The following is a 19,836-nucleotide window of genomic DNA, read 5'->3' on the forward strand; positions in this document are numbered from 1 at the left end:
AAACTGATATTTCCACTTGCGAATACCGATGTTGGTGATGTAACAGATTCCAAATCATCCTTATAATTTACAAAGTGAACAAAGGTGTTTCTGATGTTTAAAAATGGTTCAAATGGCTCTGAGCACTAAGAGACTTAACATCTGAGGTCATTAATCCCCTAGAACTTAGAACTACTTGAACCTAACTAACCTAAGAACATCACACACATTCATGCCCGAGGCAGGATTCGAACCAGCAACCGTAGCGGTCGAGCGATTCCAGACTGAAGCGCATAGAACCGCTCGGCCACACCGGCCCGCTTTGATGTTTAGAGAACCAGCGAACTTGTCTTCCACCCGTCTTTCACCTGCTAGATGCGCACACCACAATCGATATTCCCTCAACTAAATAAATCCGCGAAATGTGCAGAAGCAGTCAACCAGACAATTTATATGGGAGGGTACAATGGTCCTGTAGAAACATACGTCCGCATTGAATCTTCTCAAATTTGCACGCGCTGATGAAAGCTATCCTACACATACTAAGTATTAGTTCGCTATTCGACCGTCTAGAGGACGACACGGTTAAGTCAGCTACATTCCTGCATCCCAACAGGCCTCTCCTTTCGGACGGCTCCTGCTGTAAGCGGGAAACGTGAATCATTCCAGCCGCAGGTCTCCGCCATGCATCTACATCTACATCTACATGGATACTCTGCAAATCACATTTAAGTGCCTGACACAGGGTTCATCGAAGCACCTTCACAATTCTCTATTATTCCAGTCTCGTATAGCGCGCGGAAAGAACGAACCCTATAGCCTTCCGTAAGAGCTCTGATTTCCTTTATTTTATCATGGTGATCGTTTCTCCGTATGTAAGTTAGTGTCAACAAAATATATTCGAAATCAGAGGAGGTAGTTAGTGATTTTCGTGAGAAGATTCCCTCGCATCGAAAACCGCCTTTCTCTTAATGATGTCCAGCCCAAATCCTGTATCATTTCTGCGACAATCTCTCCCATATTTCGCATTAATACAAAACGTGCTGCCCTTCTTTGAACTTTTTCTATGTACTCCATCAGTCCTGCCTGGTAAGGATCCCACATCGTACAGCAGCAATCTAAATCGGACGGACAAGCATAGTGTAGGCAGTCTCCTTAGTAGATCTGTTACATTTTCTAAGTGTCTTGCCAATAAAACGCAGTCTTTGGTTAGCCTTCCCCACAATATTTGCTATGTGTTCCTTCCAGTTTAAGTTGTTTGTAATTGTAATTCCTGGGTATGTAGCTGAATTTACGGCCTTTATATTTGACTGTTATTTAGGGTCAACTGCCAATTTTCGCACGAATCAGATATCTTTTCTAAATCGTTCTGCAGTTTGTTTTGATCTTCTGATGACTTTATTAGTCGATAAACGACAGCAGCATCTGCAAACAACCAAAGACGGCTGCTCAGAACCTTGGGGAACGCGAGAAATCACTTGTGTGTTACTAGATGACTTTCCGTGAAAACTACGAAATGTGACCTCTCTGACAGGAAGTCACTAATTTAGTCACATGACTGAAACAATATTCCATAAGCACGCAATTTCACTACAAGCTGCTTGTGTTGTACAGTGTCGAAAGCCTTCCGGAAATCCAGAAATACGGAATCGACCTGAAATCCCTTTTCAATAGCACTCAACACTTGATGCGAATAAAGAGCTAGTTGTGTTTCACAAGAACGGTGTTTTCTAAACCCATGTTGACTGTGTGTCAATAGACTGTTCTCTTCGAGGTAATTCATAATGTTCGAACACAATATATGTTCCAGAATCCTGCTGCATATCGATGATAATGATATGGGCCTTTAATTAAGTGGATTACTCCTACTGCCTTTCTTGAATATTGGTGTGGCCTGTGCAACTTTCCAGTCTTTGGGTACGGATCTTCCGTCGAGCGGACGGTTCTATATGATTCTCAAGTAAGGAACAAATGCATCAGCATACCCCGGTACTGTTAAAGGAACCTAACTGGCATACAGTCTGGACCAGAAGACTTGCTTTATAAAAGCAAGTTGCTTCACTACTCATAGGATATTTACTTTCACGTTACTCATGTTGGCAACTGTTCTTGATTCGAATTCGTAAATATTTCCTTCGTCTTATTTTGTGAAGGCATTTCAGAAGGCTGTGTTTAGTAACTCTGCTTTGGCAGCACTGTCTTAGATTCCACTGCTATTGTGCAAAGAAGGGATTAATTGTTTCTTGTCACTAACATACTTCACATACGAACAGAATCTCTTTGGATTTTCTGCCAGCTTTCGAGAGGAAGTTTTGGTGTGGAAACTGTTATAAACATCTCGCAATGAAGTTCGCGCTAAATTTCGAGCTTCTGTAAAATATCGTCAATCTTGGGGATTATGCTTCTGTTTAAATTTGGCATGTTTGTTTCGTTGTTTCTGCAACAGTGTTCAGACTCGTTTTGTGTATCAAGGAGGATTAACTCCGTCGTTTGTTAATTTATTTGGTATAAATTTCCCAATTGCTGCCGATACTGTTTCTCTGAATTCAAGTCAAATCTGATCTACACTTATATCATTAATTTGGAATGAGTGGAGATTGCCTCTCAGGAAGGCGTCAAGTGAATTTTTATCTCCTTTTTTGAACAGGTATATTTTTCGTTTGTTTTTGGAGGATTTGGGGGTTATAATATTCAATTTCGCTACAACCCTGTGTTCACTAATCCCTGTATCCGTTTTGATGCTCGTTATTAAGGCAGGATGCGCCCATAGACAGAATCGTCCTAGGAAAGTGGCCACATACATATTTGATCGCTATACTACAATTAATTATTAAGATTGCAGACTCAATTAGACGACATTCAACAAAGAGCGAAGTATCGGAAATGCGCCCTGCTGACGGCAGTGACTCTGGAAATAGAAATATCTGTACCATTCTTATGACTTGACATAGTTTCCCCTTTGCTATTACAGTATTCCACGTCAAATCCATACCTTCCTTACGACTGGACATAGTCATTTCCTTTGCATATGACGGAACACACACACACACACACACACATACACACACACACACACACACACACTCTTTATAAGCTTGATGCTCAAGGTGAACCTAGCACGCACCCCCTACTACTGAGTATAATACGTCGCCAATAACTGATTGCCAGCGTTACGAAATTATATTGACCGAAAATCGGCGATGGGTGGACGTGTCTCATAACTTTTCCTGGGAGTGGTACCACTGCATCTTACAAAGAGAGGCATAATCGTCTTATAAACCGCCTGATGTTAAAAAACACGATTGTAAAATGGCTCTGAGCACTATGGGACTTAGCTTCTAAGGTCATCAGTCCCCTAGAACTTAGAACTACTTAAACCTAACTAACCTAAGGACATCACACACATCCATGCCCGAGGCAGGATTCGAACCTGCGACCATAGCGGTCTCGCGGTTCCAGACTGTAGCGCCTAGAACCGCTCGGCCATCCCGGTCGGCAAACACGATTGCAACAACTACTGAATGTTACTGTCACAAGAGGTCTTGGTTCTATAGGTACACAAAAGAATCCTTGTTAAAAGCCATATTGGCTTTATAAATCGAGGTATGGCATTACCTCCAAATGATGTGGTTTTTCCAGACAAATACTGCGACAATGAATATAAACTGTGATCGCTGGAGTGTATATTATCAGACCAACAGTGCGGTTACACATTGCCGACCGTGCAGCCTCGTGATAAAATCACCTAATTTAGAAAGTGATTCAGTTAAGGAACGTGGTATGATACCAGTATTTGCAGCTCCCTCGTGCCTCCGCTTGACATTTCTCCAGGATTTGTAACACATTTTGTCTCGATGCCCTGTCAGAGGTTCTGTGATATATCCACTGGATTACAGGTGAAGGTTCGATGAAAAGGATCACAACCAGTGGATGGTGTGCTCATTGAGGCTGTAAGAAACGTGCACTAGCTTATCAGATCTCTAGTGTTACGCTCTCCAGTGGAAATTCTGTCTGGGATTTGGAGTCAAGTCTTTCCATTCCACACACCTGCACTGGATCCTATGGAGAAGACCTTTAATGATTACAGCCACTAGTGATTCATATATCTGGCACTCTCATACCTCTAAACGAGTCACCTTTTTGTAACCTATCAGCTACAGTAAAATTTTAGATAGTCCCTATGCCACTTGCAACTGCCGCCATTTATGCAGCTTTGCGCATGTGATCGTTCCAATTTAAGTCGGAACTCAGCAGAAGCCGGAGAGAGATGTATCTACCACCTTCTGCAGCCCATGTAGAAACAGGCTATGCTGAATTACTGTGACAGGACTGTGTATTGACCATTCGATGTTGTCATAGCTCCGCCAACATTGTACGATGTGTAAGGTCAGTGCCAAACAAAGTCTGCACCTGCAGCACAAGGTAGTACAAAAGACAGTACGGGAACTGGGAGAAGGACGAGGATTTTGCTACTGCATTGTGGTGTGTCCCCAAACTACATACAGGTACTGCAGTCCAAAGCAGATCTGCATCCCTCAGGGCCCACTCAAGTCTATCACCCCAACATGCTAACATCGTTATTCCGTACCATCCAAGAGAGAAAAATTACGAACCATAAAAGCTCCACTAACTTTATCCAATAAAGGACTCGATAAGATTTTTAGCACATCTTTCCTCTCATATATCGAAAACAAATACCATCTGCAGACATCGAGCACATGTGACAATCCTATTAAATAAACAGGTATTAATCCAGTACTTGGACCAGTGTAAAGTTGCATCGCCTGTATTGTAGGAGGATGACCTTATCCCATGAACTATACTGTAAGCCGCAAGAGACCCTCCCTGTGGCCCTGTGTCGTTGTTTGAAAAAATTTTTTTTTTTCTGCTGTAAGACGCTATCTACACTGCCATACATTTTATTTTTTCCAACACGACTTCGAAGTCTGTGTCAGGTTCTAAACTGACATTAACACCTTCTGATCCATTGCTTCACACAAAAACTAGACGTTGCACGGTATAAGTCATGTTACTGCTGCTACCATAACACACCTTACACAATGGACGGTTTTAAATAAAAGACAGTTACAACATTAGGAAACTGGAAAAGTTAGGTGGCGTTGTGGACAGTATCCAAACTGCTGCCCGAAGGTGATTGACGACCTCTACATTTAAATTCATCTCTCACAGTGACGAAATAGCTGATGGCTCTGCATTCCATTTCTACTGAGTCCTCATACTGCAGTCAAGTACATGATCACTGTTTCGGTGCTAGTCATCCCCAGAAGGTGTTACCCCTCCACTAAAATTCTTTTTCCATTTCAAACAAGCGATGTCAGTCAATCATTATGTGGTAACCAACAGGGTACCAGTGGACAGATGGGATGGAAAAGACACCGTCGATGTACTGAAATAATAAGCATCACAGTTGATAGTGCGAACAATTTTAGCAATTTTACAGTAATTTTAACACCGACCAACGATGCGACAGCATGTTTCCCAAATTCCGTATCATCGCTAAACCACCCCTTCCCTACTTTGCGGGTATCATTGCGAATGTAGATAGATGACTGTGCAGTACATCCATTCATTGTTAATTCTCGAACACATACATCATCAAAGTATACTAGGCAGTGCTTTCTAGCACCTCGAGCATAGTGCATAATGTACGATCTATTTCTATGCGCCTGCGAGTCACAGAGCATTCTCGCAGTCATGGGATAAAATTAGAGAATGAAAGAACCCGTCGCATTGTCTTTGACCAGCCCGGCCTGCAGCACTGTTACCGATTTAATCTGCAGCTAACCAGAAGTAGACCACTACATTCAACGTCTCCTGAATGAATGGAGTTAGCTGAGTCCTCACCCTTCCAATTACACAAGCTTTCTCCAGATCCACCCATGTCGAGGAGATTAGCACCCCTTATCGATGTATAGTAACAGATGTGAAAGTTTTGTGATGTAATAGCAGACGGTTAAAAACAACAATAAATGGCTGGTTTTTGTGCATGTTGGACTTTGAAGTATTTTTATGTAAATCAACCATGCTATCAACTCTAACGTATTGTTCTAGAGTCTGGGATCAGTACCTGGAAGGTATTGGTAAGAGAGAACATAAACACACGCACTCCTAAGGCTACAAGGTTCCGCTCTTGAAACAGGCTATAATGTTAGATCGCTCCAGTTTCCGACATATTAGTCGTATGGATTGTAACGCTGTTAATATTCCAATGTAAGAAGTATATTTCCAGCGCATGACATACATCCTTCTTGCAGATTTCTCTGCTATAAACTATGATAACAAGCCCTAAAATGAAAAAAAAACTACTTCCTTAAAAATATCGATTCTGTGTGATACGTGCACAATATAGCTTTCCAGAGATGTGTAGCGCCCACTGTTCACACCCGATCAAGGTTCAGAAATTATGCTATGCCCACATCAGTCCTATATAAAATGATCGTTAGTAATGGAGACTACCTCTTACAAAGACACAGATAAAGGCATAGCAGCGGAGTTTGACATGTGAAATTACACGTTATTCCGACACTAACACAGTAAACAGGACATCTGTCGAGCAAATGTATACACGGGGACTGCAGTGCCTCACAAACATCTATCGCTAACTTAGAATCATCTTAGTTACGAAACTGAAGTCTCGATTTTATACCCAAGATGCGACAGGGGAATGGAGTACATCACATAAATCTTCGTTAGTTTAGAGGAATGTGTCACGCTTCATCACACATGAGATGGAAGTCCTCTGATGACCGAGAAGTTTGCTGTTAACGATGAATCCACTGCTCTAAGACCCACACAGAACACGCGGTTTTACACGAGTCGAACACAACTGTTGCATCCTGACAGAATATTGGGAAAAAAGTGTCAAATGACCTGCAGCAACATCTCCCTCTCTCTCTTTCTCTCTAGAACGCATCATCAGTCTACCATTAAATCGTACCTCGTCACAACTCCATCTCAAATGACCACTCCATCCACTCTCTGTCAGCCTTTAGCGCATATTCAAGTTAGTTTAGAGGCAGATGTTTCTCTGTTTTTCCTGGAAAGCATCAAAGACAGCAGTCAACTCATGTGTATCACTATTACCTCAGTAGACATACGGTAGAATGGTGCCTCGACGAAAAAATTAAAGTTTTCCCTGGTTTACGATGCTTCCACATCAACGTTTTCTCTTGTTCCTCTTGCTGTCGCATACTCGTTCACAAGTACAAGAATTCTTCCGCACCAACGAGAAAACAGGCAAGTACATCCTCAGCTTCCCCGCATTTCGGTGTATTTTCTCTCAATTTATACGTATTTTCCATCTTTTTCATAACTTTATCGATTTTACGTCACTTCTATCCGTGCGACAATGAGGTGACGACTCGTCCCGCGTTCTAAAATTACTTGTAATTGTATTACGAGCTAGCAACACTTAGCGCAAATGCACTATTTTTTTCTGATCTGGAGGTATAGTATAGCACAGTACTCGATTGCATCTAGTCTCCTCTACCCACATATTTCACATTTGCAGTGCGTTTGCTGTGTTTTCTGTATGTCTGTGTATGTGCATGTGTCACGGTAATATTTTCTCAACGTACTCTCATAGAAATCATTGCTTAGTGTACTTTTACGGATATGATTCTACATTGGGGTTTTTAATGTTTGAAAAAAGAAGCCAAAGACAAAACATGTGTTTACAGTTTTTGAACTTTAATGTGATTTTGCCTCAGAAAACTGCTGTCTCATTCATTGTTTACCGAAGCTATTAAAATGTCACTCTATTTTCTTGTCTTCATTTTGTGTTTCGACACCATGGACGGGTCCGTAAAGAAAATTACGTGCACGCAATAGCACCACAGGCTGCACAAGCCCTAGATGCCAGCGATTGTGAAATGATGTCCACTTAATTTCTATTGAAACTTTGGATTTTAATCGTCTGCAGCGAATCAGCATCAGCATGCGCCAGCTTTTGTGTTCGTAGAATATTACAATGTACATATACTGGTGCTCCGCAGCATTCGTAGTTATGTTGTTGAATGCCTTATTTCGTTTCACTGTCCACAGTTATAAGTATTTTATGCTAACAGAGATCAGTTTCTTCTTCCTAGTTAATTTCTGATTTACAGTGCGGTTCTGCATAAAATCAGCTCTGATTATCACGTTTAACGTCAGTGAAAATAGAAAACTAGAAATGGAAAAAACAGATGGGTAACAATTGGTTCAAAGAGCCTTCAGTCCTTCTTTTCTGGACGCGACATAGTAGAAGGGTAAAGGCTTAACTCGAAACTTCTTCTGTTTAAAGAGTTTGTAAAGGCCGTCAGCCGAAGAAGCAAAAAAAAAATTGGAGGACGAGGATAGTAACAAGTAATAGGCCATTGTTAATCTGTTATGGTATCGAGTGAAATATGTAAATTACCAGGGGATAGTTGTTTTACCATCATGGAGTGTTGCCGATAGAGTAGGCAACCACTTTTGCGTTTGAAACCTCCAGTTTCCCTAGTTACTGAGGCTTTACATCACTGCAGATTCAGTTTACTTACCTAGAGGCCCGAGGCGATAGTTTATGGTGACGAGCACCACATTGCTGTCGATGAGATAGCCTGCTTTATACCCTACACCAGTTCCTGAAACCCAGCCACCACCATGAATCCAAAACATCACTGGGAACAGCTCCGCAGGTTTCAGCTGAAAATCAGTAAGCAGCTATAACTGTTACAGACATTGCAGGACACTTCGTTAGTGCTAAATGTCTTCAGTAAATGTTTCACTTATTCTCACATACATTTGTTCAAATTTGTATATTTATAAAAAGCAAATCTCTATTTTATTTAATAAATTAGATCCATATCCAAATTGACTAGATTTTGGGCTGCCTTCCTGGGCAGGGTTGTGATGATGGATTTCTCTGGTTATTTTCTTTCAACATGGTGTAAAAACCCAGACGTGTATCCACATCATGTAGGACATTGTGATGACAGTATGTATAGTAAGGTGTTGTAATGCGTGAACTGAATGCAGAGGATAGAACTCGATGACACAGGGTAGTCTACTTCTTTTGGATAGCAAGTTGAGTGTCAACATAAATGTTTGCATCCGATGCATCCAATGGAAGATCACCATCGGTGGTGCCATGCGTTCTGCCATCAGTCAACCACGCGCTGGTAAGAGATTTGGAATTTAACCCAGGACATCGGCACAAAACGGGCTTATCGGGAATTGTACACATTAATTGTGGGCTGTGTCTGTGCGCATGTGCGCGAGCGCGCGCGCGCGCGCGCGCGCGCGTGTGTGTGTGTGTGTGTGTGTGTGTGTGTGTGTGTGTGTGAGTGAGAGAGAGAGAGAGAGAGAGAGAGGGAGAGAGAGAGAGAGAGAGAGAGAGAGAGAGAGAGAGAGGGGGGAGGGAAACAGGCTTATAGGAAGAGTGATAGGAGGGAAAGGGGTGGAAGAGAGGGAGGGAGATCAGGTAGATGGAGAGAATTATTAATACAGCAGTATATATTTTATATGCATCATTATTTCATTTTAACACATGAATAATTGTATTTCTAGTGATCCTATTTTTTCGTATATAACCGATATACTACATGTTCAACTACTTTGTTAAATAGATACGTGTATCTTAAATCATATTTGTTTCACTACAACATTGTTAATTGTTAACCTAGCTCTATTTATATTACTGATATGTCATTAATTATCTTAAATAATATTTGCGTCACTGCAACATTGTTAATTATTAACGTAGCTCTTATTTGTATTACTGTTACGTCATACATTTAGGGTTTGTACTAAATGTCTCTTATTTATCTTTTAGCTGGCTAAATGGTCGTTAGCTGCCGGAGGCCAAATAAATAATAAGAGGCATTTGTCTTCATTTGTTTTCTGCTTTCTGTAGGTAATTTGTAATAGAAAGAAGCTTGCAGTAGAAGAGATGTGTTCTTCAGAAGCAAAGATAAAAAATGTGCTCATAGCTCTTAAGGTATACGTTTTAGAGTCCATGTTTACTGGACATTTTCTTTTTGTTTTCGCCCATACTACCATCTCTTTTATTTAACATCCTGTATAACATTTCCAGTTAACTATTACAACACGACGCACAGACAGATATTCCATTTACATTACATTGCATTAGCGCACAGGATAGAGTAAACGTACCTCTGGAGTGAAGATGTTCAGGTACAGGCAGTCTTCCCTTTGGTTAGGTCCCAACTGGTTATTCTGTGGACATACAGGCCCTGGAGCTGTGGCATCACGGATATCCACCCAAGGGTCTGGAGGCTGAGGGCTCTGTAACAAAAATAAATAACTAAATTACAGAACTACATTACTTGGCCCGATTTCCCTTACAAAATTCATGTATGAAAAGGATCAGCTGTAACTGATTTTTCTATTCAAATAGTCAAGGCAACATTGTATCTCGTAGGCTGTGCTGGAAGAAAAGTGAACCAGAAATAACAAAGTGTGGAGGACAGTTACCAGTATGAAGAAACACAAGTAAACATGGTAGTAGACAACCTAATTCCCTTAAAGGAATGGAAAAAGCATTATGCAGACCTTTTAATTGACGGTAGGCCACATTACACCCAAAGGAATAAAGAGAGGACGGAAGTAACTGATCAAAATATAAACATTACAATAGAGGAAGTGAACTGCGCATTAATTAAAATGAAGAATAGCTGGTCACCTGGTCCAGGAAACATTGCTGTTGAATTATTGAAGGCTGAAGGAAGATGTCTGAAGAAAAAAATAACCTGCCTGGTGAACAACTGTTGTAAGAGGCTAGAAATTCCCTCATAATGGAAAAAGTCATATATGGTTTCTATTTTCAAGAAAGGGAATAGAAAAGACACAAACCACTACAGAGGCATTAGTGTCAACTGTACAATGAGCCACTTGTTTGGCAAGATAATGTTTGAAAAAATAAGACAATATGTTGTCCACCATATTGGGGAAGACCACAGCGGGTTTAGGCAGAACAGATCATGTACAGGTAAGCTATTTATTTTACAACAAATAATGGAGAAGTTTATAGCATTAGGAAAGGAGTTACCATTTACTTCGTAGATTTAGCAAAAGCTTACGATACAGTCCCTAGATCTAAGCTGTGGGAAGCTATGAAAGATATTGGTATGGATGATCACCTCTTATAAAATACTATTGAAATGTACAGTGATAATGTGCTACAGATTAAACGAGGTTCAAAGTTATCAGAACCTATTAAATGTCACTAAAGGTTGGCGAAAAGGTTGCAGTATGTCACCCATCTTCTTCAGTTTATATGTAGGAGTTGCTTTCCGAAATTGGAAGAACAGCTGCAGAGGAATGGGAATCACTGCCAACGATGTAGAGGTATTTTCATTAACTTTCACTGACGATCAAGCTATTATAATACGATTATGACCTTTAGTTCATCATACGACGATAATATCAGGACTACAACAGATGGGGACTACAAATGAGTCTAACAAAAACAGAGCACCTGGTGGTGAATAGTGATGCTAAATTTGAAGTACATATCAATAACAAAGCCGTTATGAGACAGGAAGAGAAATTTAACTATCTTGGACACATATTGTTAAAAATGGTTTTGGCCATATAGAAGTAAAATATAGAATACAGAAAAGCAGAAAAGTATTAGGGTGTATGAATTATTTTTGGTGGGGTAAGAATATTTCCAACAGCAGTAAGAAAAGAGTAGGTCAGATATGGTTGAATCAGTGCTATGCTATGGATGAGAACTGTGGATCTTAAATGTGGATCTCAAAAGAAGACTTCTAGCTGTGGAAATGGATTATTTGCGTAGGAGTGCCAGAATATCAAGAATAAAAAAAAAAGATGAAGTAAGGGCTAGAATGAAGGCAAATGATACAGTGATAGATAGAATTGAAATAAAATCATTAAAATGGTACGTACATGCGATGAGAATGCCAGATCATCGGCGGCCAAAGAAGGTTTATGAATGGAAACCACACGGCAGTAGGAAGGGCGGAAGACCACGACGTTCTTGGACAGACCACATAAAAGGAGTATGGACATCTCAGCATCAACAAGTAAGATGCGCTGGATAAAGAGACTTGACGGAGGATAACAGGAATACAATAAGATGTTGTTATTAAGTAATCTTTGTATTGATTAATCTTGTAATAATAATAAGTTAGTAACAAATAAAAATGCTTACAGAGACAGTAATATTTTATGATATGCTACACTTTAATCGCCGTTGGAAGATTCTGCCGTTTCAGAATGGTAAGTAGTGCTGAAACTGCGGGGATAGGGAATGTGAGACTGTTTATCTTCCAGCAGTGACAACACACGGGCGAGGGAGATCATACCGATCAGCTGCTGCGGCATAAACTTCAAACTGAAGTGACGGGGTTCGTGTCTGCAGTATATACAAATGGGCACTTCAAATGCAGTACCTGTTTGTAGCAAGTAAAATGAAATTAAATTGACGCTGTTGTGACAGAATGCAATTAATAGAACAATGAATTAAAAAAAAGTAAAGTTACTGTATTTTTTGTGTCATCAGTCTTCTGACTGGTTTAACGTGTCCCGCCACGAATTCCTCACCTGTGGTAAACTTTTCATCTCAGAATGGCAGTTGAAACGTACGTCCTCATTCATTTGCTGTACGTCTACTTACATAGTTTTCAACCTCTTCTGCTCCCTCCAGTGCCATGGACGTTGTTCGCTGGTCTTAACAGGTGTCCTATGAATCTGTCCCTTCTTCTTGCCAGTGTTCTCCATATATTCCTTTCCTCGCCGATTCTGCGGAGAACCTCCTCATTACATACGTTAACAATATACCTAATTTTCAACATTCTTCTGTAGTACCAATCTCAAATACTTCAGTTCTCTTCTGTTCCGGTTTCCCATAGTCCATGTTTCACTACCGTACAATGCTGTGCTCTAAACGTTCATTCCCAGAAATTTCTTCCTCAAAAATTGAGGTCTATATTTGATGCTACTAGAATTTTCTTGATCAGGAATGCCCTTTTTGTTAGTGCTAGTCTGCTTTTTATGTCGTCCTTGTTTCGTCCGATATGGGTTACTTTGCTGCCTAGGTAGCAAAAGTCCTTGACATCGTCTATTTCGTGATCCCAGTTCTGATGTTTAGTTTGTTGCTATTCTCATTTTTGCTACTTCTCATTACTTTCGTCTTTCTTGATTTACTCGCAGTCCATATTCTGTTCCTATTAGACTGTTCATTCCATTCAATAGATCCTGTAATACTTCTTTAGTTTCATTGAGCATAGCAGTGTCATCAGCGTATCTTATCATTGATATCCTTTCAATTTAAATTTTTAAATCTTGTACTTGAATCCATCTTTTATTTCCGTCATTGCTTCTTCGGTGTGTAGATTGAACAGCAGGAGCGAAAGACCACATCTCTCTCTTATACCCATTCTAATTCGAGAACTTCGTTCTTGGTGTACCACTCTTATTGCTTCCTCTTGATTCTTCCCTACAGCTTACCCCCAACTTTTCTTAGAATTTCAAATATATTGCACCGTTTGGCGGTGTCGAACTATTTTTCCAGATAGGTGAATCCCAGGAACATATGTTAAATTTTCTTCAATCTTGCATATATTATCAACCGCGACGTCAGAATTGCCTCCCTGGTGCCTTTATCTTTCCTAAAGCCTAACTGATCGTCGTCTAACAGATCCTCAGTCTTCTTTGCCATTCTTCTGTATGTTATTCTTGTCTAATTCTCATACTTACCGGCACTTGCTATCTTCGGAATTGTGTTGATGATGTTTTTCCGATACTCATACATTCCACAGTCTCATACATTCCACACACCAACACGAATAGTCGTATTATCGTTACTTCCCCGATTGATTTCAGATATTTTGAAGGGATGTTATCTATCCCTCCCGCTTTATCTGACCTTAAGTCGTCCGTACCTCAACCGACAATCCCTTCCGTCCATTCCTCAACCGACAATCCCTTCCTCTCATACAGACCTTCAGCAAACTCTTTCACCTATCCGGTCTGTCCTCTGCATTTAACAAAGGAATTCCCGTAGCAATATTACCGCTCTTGCTTTAACCGCAGGTTGTCTTGGCTTCCTATATGCTGAGTCAGTCGTTCCTACGATCATTTCTTTTCCGATTTCTTCGCATTTTTCATGCAGTCATTTCACCTTAGCTTCCCGGCATTTCGTATTTATTTCATTCCCAAGTGACTTGTATCTCTGTATTCCTAAATTTCCCTCAGCATTTTTGTACTTCCTTCTTTCGTCGATCAGGTGGAGTATTTGCTTTGTTACCCATGGATTCCTCGTAAGTTACCTTCCTTGTACTTATATTTTTCGTTCCAACTTCTGTGACTGACCTCTTTAGAGACGTCCATTCCTCTTCAACTGAACTGCGTACTGAGTTGTTCATTATCACAATACCTACAGTCTCAGAGAAATCCAAGCACATCTCTTCATTTCTTAGTATCTCCGTATCCCACTTCACTGCACATTGTTTCTCCCTGTCTAGGCTCTCGAACGTCAGACTTCTCTTCCTCACTATTAAATTCTGATCTGAGACTATATGTGCTTTTGGGTACGCTGCATGGGGGCTTAATTAAATATTAATTGAAAATGTTTTTAGTTTTTTGTTTTTGGTAGCTGTATGTCCGATTACGCTGTGTCTCTTAATCGGTTGGCCCTGACTAGTATTATTACGCTATCTGACTGCAACAAACAATGTACGAAAATTTTCGTGAACACAGTTAATTAATTAAGTCCCCAGCAACTATAAAATCTACGAAACCAATAAGCAGAAAAGTAACTGTTCTGTATGTGGGAGTGTGACTCAACGTACGCATCTGGCACGGTTCTTCTTCAATAACACAAGAATTTTTTTATTAACATTTATACTGACGTGACAAAAGAAAATTAGAAAACTATAATTACGCAAGAAAACCAGAATTCACTCTAATACAAGAACACAAGCCAGATGCTTTGTTGACTGAACCTGTAGTGACGCATTATTTCAGATACACAATTAATAAAAGAACATTGTAGTTTTTACCTTCATATATATTGACGAAATGCACTCATTACAATAACATCTGCTATCTCTCCCATCAAATAACTGCATAAAACATGGAACAACACTCTTTACTACCACATCTCACTCCGACTTCACGACAAGCAGTGCCCACTAGCACATCTCGGCACGAACTCTTAACACATACTGTCCTCTACGAGCTCTCTACTAGCACTGACTGCCATGAACTCTCTACTAGCACTGACTGCTACGAACTCTCTCTAAGCACTGAGGAGGCGGCTTAATAGTACTCTTTGGCGCAATCTCTGGCGCAGTGGCACAGTGTAGCCACCTTTCATATGCCCCTCCTCCACAGGCCAGAATTTGATGGTATTTTTGCCAGCATTGGTGGTGAAAATACCACCAAATTCGTCCACAAAAATACAGACAAAAATAAAAGATAATATTAATACCTAAATATCACATAATTAGTTAAAAATTTTGGCTTTGCACTGACCTTTTCACTAACCTAATATATGAAATACAGTAAGCAATACAACTTCTTTTCATACATGTGACTTTACATAATAGTTTACACAATATACAAAAAATCAGTTTATACAAATGTTCACATAAAATGCTTTCAATGATTAGTTTGTACAAAAAAAAGATACTAACAGGTAACATCTTTTCAGTAAAAGCAGTCCATCAGTTGCACCCAGTAAAGTTTAGCAGGTACACCCAGCAACAAGTCACATTAGTTCAGTAGAAGCAATCCATCAGAGGTACCCAGCAATGTTAAGCAGGTGCAGACACCAACAAGTGACATCATTTCAGTAGAAGCAGTCCATCAGTTGCACCCAGCAATGTTGAGAGCAGGTGCAGACACCAACAAGTGACATCATTTCAGTAAAAGCAGTCCATCAGTTGCACCCAGCAATGTTGAGAGCAGGTGCAGACACCAACAAGTGACACCATTTCAGTAGAAGCAGTCCATCAGTTGCACCCAGCAATGTTGAGAGCAGGTGCAGACACCAACAAGTGATATCATTTCAGTAGGAGTAGTCCATCAGTTGCACCCAGCAATGTTGAGCAGGTGCAGACAGCAACAAGTGACATTATTTCAGTAGAAGCAGTTCCATCTGTGGCACCCAGTAAAGTTCAAGAGGTACACACAGCAACAAGTCACATTAGTTCAGTAGAAGCAGTCCATCAGAGGCACCCAGCAATGTTGAGTAGGTGCAGACAGCAACAAGTGACTTCATTTCAGTAGAAGCAGTCAATCAGTTGCACCCAGTAATGTTGAGTAGGTGCAAACACCGACAAGTGACACCATTTCAGTAGAAGCAGTCCATTAGTGGCATCAGCAATGTTGATCAGGTGCACACAGCAACAGGGGACATCCTTTCAGTAGAAGCAGTCCATCAGTGGCATCAGCAATGTTGATCAGGTGCACACAGCAACAGGGGACATCTTTTCAGTAGAAGCAGTCCATCAGTGGCACCCAGCAATATTGAGTAGGTGCAAACAGCAAAAAGTCACATCTCTCAGCAGAAGCAGTTCCATAAAATTCACTAGCACTGATCACACTGTTCATCAGAGTTTATGATCACAAATTAAACATGTCCTAGTGGCACCAATCATGTAGAAAAGGTACAGGTAACAGTCCATAATTTTTTTTTACAATCACTGATCACACAGTTCATCAGCAGAAATTAAACACGACCAAATGTCACACATCATGTTGAAAAGTGCAGGTAACAGTTCAGAATATTTATCTTCACTAATCAGACAGTTCAGGCATGAACAATAGTTTGAATGCACATACAAATGCTTTTACAGTAACATACAAATCATAACAAACACACAAATGATATCAGATAATTGTCCTATTAACTATTACAATACACAAATACCAGTAAACCTATAATATTTATGGGTGTCAGTGCAAGCCACTACAAACAAATAAAATAATATTTAGGAGATAGGTGGGTAGGATTAGGAAAGGAAAACACACAAAACACACTCACTCATCTTTTATTCACATTAAATACTACTGTGTAATTGAATAGTGTTAATTGTGTAAATGAAATTCTGTCTAAATCTGATGTTCATCATGTGTATCAAGTAGTACTGGCAGCAATGTATAATAGTCAATAATAGTTAAGTCAACGTCATAGTCATCATGTCGAGACCAATGTTTGCCAAGCCAGATCAAAATGTACTGTTGTTGAACAACTGTCAGTGAGCCAAGATATGCAATTACTTCCTCTCTCCAAAAAAAAGTATATACTGCTTAGTTATTTAACAAAGTGTGTGTATAGACTATCTTCCTTCTATTTTAGTGTTCTAGTCTGCTATCTTCATCCTCCTTGTTCCATAAGACCAACAAAAAAAAATATGCTCCTCACTTACTTTACCTCTTATACACCAAAACTCCAATAATCATCAGCATCACATAATCTCAATACGTCACTAATACTTCTTCAATACGTCGATACATATAACTCTTATCATCAATATCATTTATCTTACCTCTTGTCCACAAAAACTCCAATAATCATCTACTTCACATACTCTCAATACCTCAATAATACGTCGATAAATATAAACCTCAGCACTAATATCATTTCACTTCCATAACAACTCTTTCCTCTAGTCAGTCTCCTCGAACAAGTACAGACAAAATCCTAATGCAACTTCAATTCAGCATCCCACACAATCCGAAGACACAGTGTCCACACACAACCTCTGTGTAATCCATCTGACCCAAATTTTCTACTCATTATAAATTATAAGATACATTTTGGTTCCTTGTCCATCATTAAATAAAAGAAATGCATACCTGACCTCTCAGACTTAGTTCGAATAACTCTCAGTAATTAAGTACGATTACGGAGTGTGAATGATCATAATATTTCACAGTGTGTACACCACTTCAAGAATCATAGCAGAAGCAAACATGTGGAGTATTTTTTGTGTCAAGTGTCACTTCCTATTTCAATTGCTCACGAAAAATGCAGTGTAATAACTGTTAATGGTCTAAACCTAGTAATGGTATGTCATGTCGTTAGCTTCCTTCCTATTAGCATAAATTTATACAGCTTCCATAAAACCTCAGCTCATGTGACTTCTATGACTTTCTTGTACTAATGTCGTTCGTCGTATTATAGCAGTTCATTTTCTTATCTTAAAATATAAGGCACTGAGCGTAAGCAAAACTTGCAATAGCGAGTAAATATACCAGTAGAGAACAGAATGTCAACAAGTGGATGCAGCACAATTCCTACAACGAGGCTCTGCCAAGCGAACAATCTATAAATAATCCAATAGTGTGACCTAAACTCTATGTTTATACACAGTATATCAGCATTTCTATACACCAAATTAAAGAGCAGTTATGGCAACAAAACAGAAATGTGTAAATATGTAATCCATACGCATAGCAGTAAACATATATCTTACGTAATAAACAGGTCATTAGCAACATATCAGCATAAGCAAATAAATGTTCATATGTCATCTTAATAAGTAAACATGAAGGCGCAAGCAGATAAATCACAAAGTATAACCTACATACATAACCACAGTCAGCATAATTAATCAGATGACAATTATAATTTAAATAAATAAGCACAGCAGGCCCATAATTAAAAAATATGACATCAGTGAAATAGCAGTGCAGCCAAGCGATGCATAATATATACAAGTCACAACCCAGTTCATTAATAATCATTGTCAAAATCAGTTAACGTACGCAAGCACGTCGCTTCACACGTAAATTCATAGAACACGAAATTAGCACAAAGTATGAACCACGTAATCGCGAGCAGCAAATTACGTCTAAAGTACGTACCTAAGTGGAAATATGTTACCTGAAAAATAAACTCAATTAACAGTTACCTTTTTTTAGTTTATTAGTTTCTTCTTCGAAATTACATTCTTCCTGAAAATTTCTCGATAGCAGGTCGTCTTAACGTCGGACACGCACAGAATTTACCTGAAGTTCTTAAATACTTTATACAACCGTATCCTGCAAAGTACTGAATGTTAATAACACAATTCATCAAGTCACTATAGCTTTATACTGAATTTAGTCGGAGAAATTAAACTGTGTATTTGTTTACGGCTGTCAGTGCATTCGCACTGAGCGCTCGATCAGCTGTAGGCACGTGACGTAGGAAGCTATTGTTTGCGGTCAACGACTGCCTTGTGCGGCGCGCAGACTTGACTGTTGCTTTGAGTATGTGCCGCCGCCAAAACACAGCGCGGTATCCTTGTACTCTCCGCATGTTTACATGTAGCTGTTGGTTCTCCAAAGTATGTCATTCCACAAAAAATTTTACGTTAGATATATGATGTATTCCCTTAGAGCGTCGAGATTTAAGAGTTTCTACTTCGACAGTGTTATCATGAATAATTTTACGAATTCTATATGGACCGTTATAAAGCAGAAAAAATTTGCGACACAAGCCTTTTCCTTTATGAGACAAACGGTGAGACTTAATTAATACCTTTTGACCAACTGACAAGATTTTTAAACGACCAGGACGTTTTGCTGATTTCTCTCTTCTTGCAGCCGCAGACGCAATATTTCGTAGAGCCAGGTTGACAACTTCAGAACGCCGCAGTTTCCGTGAAGGCGGAAAAGGAACGATTTCAGATATGCGATTTGTCGGTGCTTTGTTTTTTAGTATCATTATAGGCGGTAAAGAAGTTGAATCATTAGGAAGTTCATTCAGAATGTTTTGAAAAATATGAAGATACTGATCCCAAGTTCTGTGATTCTGATGACAATAAAGACGGCACAATTTATTGATTTCCTTCATCCATCTCTCTGAAGCGTTAGATTGAGGGTGAAAAAGTGAAA

At 39.7% G+C, this 19,836-nt stretch overlaps 1 protein-coding gene across 1 annotated transcript in view; it reads right to left on the minus strand.

Annotated features, from left to right (window-relative positions):
• LOC124606315 (juvenile hormone esterase-like) overlaps window positions 1-19,836 on the minus strand; it is a 129,399-nt gene that overhangs the window by 88,525 nt on the left and 21,038 nt on the right. Inside the window, exons 2-3 of the mRNA XM_047138298.1 lie at window positions 10,135-10,266; window positions 8,520-8,664 (exon numbers count right to left, since the gene is read on the minus strand). Of these exons, the coding sequence (XP_046994254.1) occupies window positions 8,520-8,664; window positions 10,135-10,266 (277 nt within the window). The remainder of the gene's footprint in view (window positions 1-8,519; window positions 8,665-10,134; window positions 10,267-19,836) is intronic.

Source organism: Schistocerca americana, chromosome 3, assembly GCF_021461395.2.
Source record: "Schistocerca americana isolate TAMUIC-IGC-003095 chromosome 3, iqSchAmer2.1, whole genome shotgun sequence".
Lineage (NCBI taxonomy): Eukaryota > Metazoa > Arthropoda > Insecta > Orthoptera > Acrididae > Schistocerca > Schistocerca americana.